This window comes from Spodoptera frugiperda, chromosome 26 (assembly GCF_023101765.2).
Source record: "Spodoptera frugiperda isolate SF20-4 chromosome 26, AGI-APGP_CSIRO_Sfru_2.0, whole genome shotgun sequence".
NCBI classification, from domain to species: Eukaryota; Metazoa; Arthropoda; class Insecta; order Lepidoptera; family Noctuidae; genus Spodoptera; species Spodoptera frugiperda.
In genome coordinates this window covers 4,543,738-4,552,231 of record NC_064237.1, presented here as the reverse complement: position 1 = coordinate 4,552,231, position 8,494 = coordinate 4,543,738, and the positions used below count along the sequence as shown (strand labels likewise).

Sequence of the window (8,494 nt, the reverse complement as noted above, 5' to 3'; positions counted from 1 at the left end):
CGCACTTGCGACCAAATTTATTACATAAACGAATCTCGTCCCGTCTTTTTACGTTAGATGTCGACAAATTAGGTACATGGACATTGTTAAAAATTGTATTGAGTACCTATAAAATTATAGGTACTCGGCTATATTATATCCTCAGCGCCCTTACCTTCCCCACCTAGCACATTAACAAAAATGATCCGATCGGAAATTGTGCCGATTCAATTTCCGTAGATAAAATCCGATAACGTTTTGTGTGTGAAAGTTTGTATGAGTTTAATGTGAACGTAAAATTTTACAATTTTTTCTTTACTTTGTTATTGTATTGAGAGTAGGCATATTCTGAGTTTCTGTATAATAGGTATGAAGAGCAGTGCCGGATTTAGGCGCAGGCTATACGGGTTGGCGCCTATGGGCACACACCATTGGTACGGGTACGGGTACGGGTACGGATACGGATGCTCGTGCGGGTACGGATACGGATTCGGATACGGATACGGATACGGATACGGATTCGGATACGGATACGGATACGGATACGGATACGGATACGGATTCGGATACGGATACGGGACGAAGTCGCGGTTCAGGTAGGCAAAAAGCTGGTTTATAATATAGGTAACTGAAATTAATTAAAAAGTTCAGATACCTAACTTTGTTTGGAAAAATTGTGTGTTATCGACTTATCATTAGGCAGTACCCTCGTGTGTTTACCAATATTTTACCAATTAAAGTAACCCTGTATTAAATAAAATGCTTTAAAAACACTAACACATTGAGAAATAAAGCTTATTTATAATATAACTATTGAAAAATGTGTGCTGCGTTCAACACGCACCTTCGTTAGTGTGTACCTTCGGGGATTGTAAATCCTAATGATGTAACATTCTATTGTCTCTATAGGTACATTATTACATATCAATACAAATACATTTGTTTCTAATGGAACCAGACGGAATTGAGACGTCAAGAGCCTCATGGAGGACAGTGATAAATTGCACATATCTTCGGCAAGTGAATCTCGACACGCAATCCGTCTTCGTCTTTTTCTACTTGATATAAACATAGATGTGGCCTTCGGCGAATTTCGTTTTTATACAATTATCCTTGTATGCACACTTGATAGGTACTTAGTCACGATGGCGTCAATTCGGGATTATCTGTCCATATTTGGTTTCCTTATTTTTTTGGTTTGTAATTATTTGTAATCAAATCACAGTTCCCTTTGTTAATAAGTATCTCATACCTTACTAGGTATGAGATGTTTCACATTGCAACTATCACGTAGGTACTTTTCCTCATTTTACACTATATCTTTACAAAATTATAGCAAATAAATAATAATGCAACTAACGTTTTAAACTTTTGTATCCCAATAATATTTTATATTTACCTACCAACACCAAGTACTCTTACCACGATTTGTTTCCGGACCTTCTGGCACAGCTTCTGGTACCTATTTAGTATAACATTGTTGAAAAAAAAAGGTAAATAAATAAACGCCAAGTTAATGTAACAAATGATTTTTTATTACTGATGACATTTTAGAAAACACTAATTGTTTTAAGTCTAGAGCAAACAAATAATCAACATGATTAAAATTCTTGTTAGGCACTTTATAATATTCTACTACATTTCTCAATCTTCTACGTAAATTTTCTACATCTTTGACATCCACTAACCAGTCATTCTCGCTATAAAACAAGGCTATAGGCACTGTAATTCTCTCCACTGGATACTCTGGGGGAATCAGAGAGCGGTACATTTCATAGTTTTTTGCCGGTCCGAAATCAAACCTTCGAAATCTACCCGAGATTAAGGATTGCGAATAATGTTCGAATTGCTTAGTTGCTGCTCCAGATGGTGTGTGAGCAAAAACGACAGGCAAGTTGGTAACATTTAACTGTGCAGCGTCAAATCCACAAAACGAGAACGCAATATTACTACACACAATTTTCGCGAGCTCCTCTGTTCCACATATGGTTTGACGAAAAGGTGCTGTTATGTTTTCACTAGGCAAGAATTCGTAAATACCTAATTCTTTAAAAAGTGAAAATAAAAGTTCAGGATGGAAAAGTGTTACAACCTTTAAAAAATTGAAGATCGGACTTTTCATGTTTGGTATTGCGGCAGGTGCAGACAACGCGACCATCAAAGATATTTTGTCATTGTACGCAAGTATTTCAGAGCACATGACCAAGAACGATGTACAGCCTTGGGAATGACCTACGTAAATTAGCTTTGTCTGATTTCTTACATCCAAAACATAATCTATCATAACTGGAAGATCGTAGCGCCCGATCTCGTCCCAACTAAAGTCCCAAAATTTTTGCGAAGAGGGTGCCAACGTCTTATGTCGCCTCGAATGTTTGCTGCCTCGAGCATTGCCCATCCACACATCATAACCTTCGTTAGCAAGTAAATAGGCAATCCCACTCTCGGTGCCCGCCGTCACCCAGTCGTCTGCACTCATTACCAATCCATGCATTAAGAATACAACAGGTCCCTCGCTGCGGATTCTGATCAAAGTCAAAATATATCCATCTTCGGTAGTAACTTCGTGCTCCTCAACTTTGTATCCATATTTAAATATTAGTTGAGAAATATTTAAATGTATATCTTCATTACCAAGACCAGCCTTATACTGTTGTATGTCGGATCCGACCTTCGTGTTGGCAAATAATTCAGAAGTCTGGATTGACTTGAGATAATTGTGAAAAGCCTGAATCTGTAGCAATAATTCACGATCACGCATTTCCGAACTCCATGACCAACAATTTAAACACAAGGCACTTAATATAAACAATACTAGAGTATTCATTTTAATCACAATTTGTTTAGTTTTTTTGTAACGTAATTGTACTTATGAATAATTAAAATGATGTAAAACACAAAAACACATAACCCAACAACAGTACATTTGCGAATGAGAACTTGTTATGTATATCATTGTGATTAGGCAGTAAGTAAATCTTCCTCGATCGCATAATCAAAATGCTAATCCGGTACATAATGAACGAAATGAGGACATTTATGAAGATAAATGGGCCCATAGATAGCACAACGCCCTATAGATTCAAATGTTTAATTTATTCGTTCTAAAAACAAAACATGCATTTTTTTTATTATAAAGGACAATAAACTCAATCTTCTATTATCGTTATTAATAAATATTGGCTTATAATTTACACAGATTTGGAGTTAAATGTATGTATCTATTACTCTCATTAATTCACGCAAATTACATACTATCATAAATTAGTATTAAAAGCCCGTAGTATTTCATTAATCGGTAACGTATATGAAATGAAAGGCAATTTAAATGCCTTTAAAATGAGAATATATTGTTGAGTTTCAGCAACAGCTAAGTAGACGTGCGGGAAGTCATAATAAGGCATTGGACAGTGAGAAGTAGACTGTAGGAACAGGAACGAATCTTTATATCAAACAAACCTGTAACGTATGTGTTATTTTAAACTATAATCTACCCCTGATCCAAATTTCATCTCGATCCCTTTAGTCGTATTGACGTAAAGGAGTAACAAACAAACAAACAAACTTTCGCAATTAATATAATTATAATGTAATTTTCTACCTTGGAGAAAATGCAAGGGTAATATAACATTCAAGTGCATCTTCCCTACCTATATGACGTCAATAACATACGTACTGAAACTTGTCAACTGTAAGATAATACTAGGCAATGTAAGTCCAGACCCGTGCGTGCGGCGCGTCGCGTTCTGCGCGCGCCTCAAAGGAGTAATCAGACCACCACAGATGGGGCCCAGTAGGGCTGATCGCCTAATCCGGATATATAATGTAATTTTCTACCTTGGAGAAAATGCAAGGGTAATATAACATTCAAGTGCATCTTCCCTACCTATATGACGTCAATGATAACATTATACGTTCTGAAACTTATCAACTGTAAGATAATACATACTAGGTAATGTAAGTACTTGCGTAGTTTAGCACACTTGCTACGGCATAAATGGTAACGTAAACTCACTGAACAATAAAAAGAGCAAGTGGTGTATCACATCGAAGTGTTGTTACGACTCGCCGCCGGCTTTTATTTTATAGGCGGTCCCCGTAAATAGCCGACTTTTATCCTTTATTATACAAACTAAAGCTGCTTCTTGCTCTTCTCAATACTCTTGTTATAAATGTACGTAAAATTCTAGATGGACTTTTACTTTTTAAATATTGTACGTGGATCGTTTTCAATTTATGTACTTATCGTATGTTTTTTCGCTAGAGATCACATTTACACTTTTTCTCATAATTTGTTGTCTGTCTACATACGGTAAAATTTACCGTATATGAATATTTACCCGGTAAATATTCATAATTATAAGGCTTTATTCAATAATCCTTTTTTTTTTTTTGAGGGAGGAAAATCATTCAATGACTTCTCCCGCCTTATGTGAGGCGAGAGGGAGTGTCAGACTCTTACTGACTAAAAACCACCCCGTTCCTTCTCCTGCTTTGAGCCGGAGCCCCAGTAACCTTTTACGTTGTGCTAAAATCTCCGGATAACTTCAATAATCCTAACACTGCATATTGATGATAAAAACGTAGATAAAAACGTGATTCGTAGTAATTCGTTGCTGCAAAAAATCATCATAACTGAGAACTTCCTTCTATTGTTTTAGTCAAATGATCTCATTTGGGAAACACTTAGTACTTAGCTAAATCTACGTCGCCAATCAATACCTTATCTATGGGGCATTAGAGTTGAAAATACTTAGTTAAAAAGGTTTTAGCGTCTATCAATCTTCTTTGTTCGACTTGTGAGTATTAAGTGTCATAAAGCGAGCACTCTGCTTAATTGAGCGGTGTCAAGTGGCGCGTTGGATATAAAGTTTCACGGATTGCTCCTCTTATATAAGAATTTCCTTTCAATTTCATATTTCACTTTTTATAGATATTGATAAAAAGGATTGTAAGAAATCTAATCTATGTTTTGTTTGATAAATTATTCACATTTACATGGGTATAATTATACAAAACCTTGTCTAATACACTAAAGTATCAAAATAATATAGAAATATAGAAAATAATTCCGAAATGGATTTGACTATAAAACGTGTAATCTACTTGCGGAGGAAAAAATTTAGGTGTGGCAAAATTGTAATATGATATTCATTAAGTAATTTATTAAAACGTATTTAATTATTTTTTTGTTACGTTCAGTATAAAATTCTCAAGTTATAACCGATGAAAGATATCTATGCAAGACATTTTTACTGGTCAAAATGTCACCATATCAGAAATAAGACATCGACAATCGGTCTATTTGGAAGGCATTGGAAGACGACTAAAAAACTATTGCCGTTATAGATTAAAATATGAAAAGTAGTATAATAAGATAAGTCTGATACTTTCTGTCTTTGACTGCCAATAGAAAACTGTTGAAGGCAAATCTTCCGCTAACGTCGGTCACCGGTGACCCCCGTGGCGTCTAAAGTGTTAACTAACATAGCATACCTACATGTCATGTTATCAAAAACGTGTCTAATAAGTTAATAACGTAATGGACTAATTAAGACTTATTTTTTATTGTTTACCTTTGTTCGATAAAAACCCAGTTCGTTTCAAAGTTATCGCTGCATATTTATCTGGGTTTTATTACTAATTGATGGTGTATACAATATACATATTACATACATACAGACCGCTTTTTTAATTCAGCAATGACTATCGAGTACATAATGAATTTCGGATTCAGGATCAGACCCATAACATAAAGTGACTATTAAATTTTAACATAGCGTTACGTATGATATTGTGGTAGTAATTTTTTTCGTGGAATTTGTTACTATTTGTAAATAATATTTTGTATCTCCAGCAAGCCGGGAATCCTGTTGGCATGGGCTGAAGTTTTGTTCATCAGCGGAGTTTTGATTATGATTGTGATATTATTATGTTACGCACTCGTTTACGCACATATATTTGCTGCGCAACCGACTGACGTGCGTACCTACTTCAAAACATTGCAAAGGCCATCCACATCCATAATTAAAATTTCATAGTGTGTATTTTTTATTTCATGATAAAATCTTAATAAGTACCTATTATTCATAACTTTTGACAGGATTGTAATGGCTGAGTAACCGGTTACCGGAATAAAAACGCTAAGGCTTCGTCATACTTCGTTTCCCAAATGGAACAAATTTTGAGTTAGCTAATTATATGTTTAAAAAATTTTTTGGTGAGAAACAAGTATTACTAGGTGTTAATGACAACGACCTCTACATATCGATAACACAATAATACTTAAGAGTAAAGTCAAACACTTGTAATGATGAACAAGGTCAAGATTGGGAATTTTATTGTCTTGCTTTAGGTAGCTATTTAATTTAGTTATTTGCATAGAAAATAAAATATGTTTTAGGATACTAGATCGATTCTCTTCTTACAACCAGTCAATCAACGGTCAACAGTCAACAAAATAACCATTTCGAAAAGGAACGTTATAATAGTGTTACTTTCTGCCGACCCAGTTTTCGATCTACTTTGAAGTTAAAGGCGAGTAAAGTTTCCGCCTAGATAGGTAAATGTGTTCCACCTTCGCAGCTTCGGTCGCGTCTTAGCTCCACGACTGAATGAGACCGAACTAACCTCATTTCCACATGCACTTTCACATCGGGTTCAATTTTAAAACTTCTCACCTGCTTTAAGTTCTCATATAAGTTTTTCAGTTTGCTGTTTGATACCTGTATTTGTTTGTTTATGCACATTTTTACTTTATCAGATTTATATATTGTACCTAGTACCTAATGCTTTAAAAATAAGTAGGTAAAGATTACAAAAACACTAGCAGTTACACTACTCTAAATAAAAACCGGCCAAGTGCGAGTCGGACTCGCCCATGAAGGGTTCCGTAGCAGCAAGTAGATGACAGAATATAAAAGTTTTAAAATAACTTGGTTTTACATAGTGATTGTATGAACGACAAACTTATATTTGCGGTTTTTGAAAATGTTTTATTACTTAAAAACTAATTATGATATCTGGTTCAAACCAATTTTCGTTGGTAGTTTCCATTGAAGTCTACAGCATATATTTTTTTTAGTTTTTACACTCTCTTATTTTAAAAGTTAGGGGGGGGACACTCATTTTTCCACTTTGGAAGCGTCTAACTTTCAAACGGTTGATTTTGTCGAAAAATGGTTTTAGGAACCTTAATGTCTTTTTTAAAGACCTATCCATAGACACCCATCACGGATATGTTAGCTGATTTTTTTTTTAAATCAGTTCCATGTATGGAGTGCCCCCCTTTAATTTTAAAATTTATTAATTTTTATTCAAAATTCGAATAGCGGTTAACGGAATACATGAACCTACAAAGTTTCAACTATATAGGCCCAACAGTTTCGGAAATAAATGGCTGTGACATACGGACGGACAGACAGACAGACAGACATGACGAATCTATAAGGGTTCCGTTTTTTGCCATTTGGCTACGGAACCCTAAAAAGGCAAGTACAAGGCTTTTGCTTTATGTTTAGATCGAAACGAAAGCGCGTTCGACGCTGTGATTGGTTGATTCATTTAAACCGGCAAATCACACGCTTTTACCGGCGAACGCGGGTTTGTTTTGATCTTTAACTTACATGTACTAAGAGCCCTGAGAAGAAAGATGAGAGGACCCCTTTAAATTTTGAATTTCGACATTAAGTACTAATCAATTAAGTTATAAATTACATAACTAGACTATCCAGTCAAGGACATAAAAGGGACATATGCTATGTAACAATCAATTGAATAAATGCTATACATAATTACCAATTTATTCGGAGCAAATACTTATTTTAATAAGCATTTTTATAATAGACCATAAAAATTGCAACACTTTAATTAATTTCATGTACAACGATATTGTTACATTGCATTCATAATGTTCATTACGTGTCATGATTCGAAATGCTGACTTGCAGAGGTTGCAAACCTTATATATTTTTAAGCACAAGTAAAGTTGTTTGCAACGAATATGGGCCGGTTCAACCGAAGTTGTAATACAGTCTTGCAGACCGACGTTAAACAAACCCTTTTAAGGGTCCATCATCCAAATATTTCTTTTGCCATGGGCGAGGCTAGAGGGAGTAACTGACTAAAAACCACCCCATTTCTACTCCTGCTTTTCGAGCCGGAGCCCCGATAAACCTGCTAGGTAGTCCGTAGCAAACAACACCTACGTTGTGTTTCGCAGGTGGCCGTCGACACTGTCCTCAGCGACGATAGCTTACTATCAATTCATCCGAGTGTGCGTTTGCCTTCATCTCCAATAAATAAAGCTTTATGCATATTCTAAATATCAAAATACACAATACCAGATATGCATCAATCAATTCATTATGCAATCCCCATTTACTCACTTTGAATACATGAACATAATATACATGTGTTGCACACTGAGAAACTCCATTATTCATTATTGAAATCTAGCTCTACGTAATTGCTATAATGCCGGCTCCACGTGTGTGGAGCACGTATTTGTGTCATA

General features: G+C 35.3%; 1 protein-coding gene across 1 annotated transcript; it reads right to left on the bottom strand.

The window, feature by feature from the left end:
* Positions 1-1,492: 1,492 nt before the first annotated feature.
* LOC118264830 (lipase 1-like) lies at positions 1,493-2,990 on the bottom strand. The gene has a single exon (XM_035577486.2). It carries the CDS (start codon positions 2,804-2,806, stop codon positions 1,493-1,495), a length of 1,314 nt encoding a protein of 437 aa, XP_035433379.1. The 5' UTR covers positions 2,807-2,990.
* Positions 2,991-8,494: the final 5,504 nt, after the last annotated feature.

What these genes read in the sequence shown, in the direction of transcription:
- LOC118264830 (XM_035577486.2), bottom strand. Translation starts at nt 2,806, where the DNA reads ATGAATACTCTAGTATTGTTTATATTAAGTGCCTTGTGTTTAAATTGT.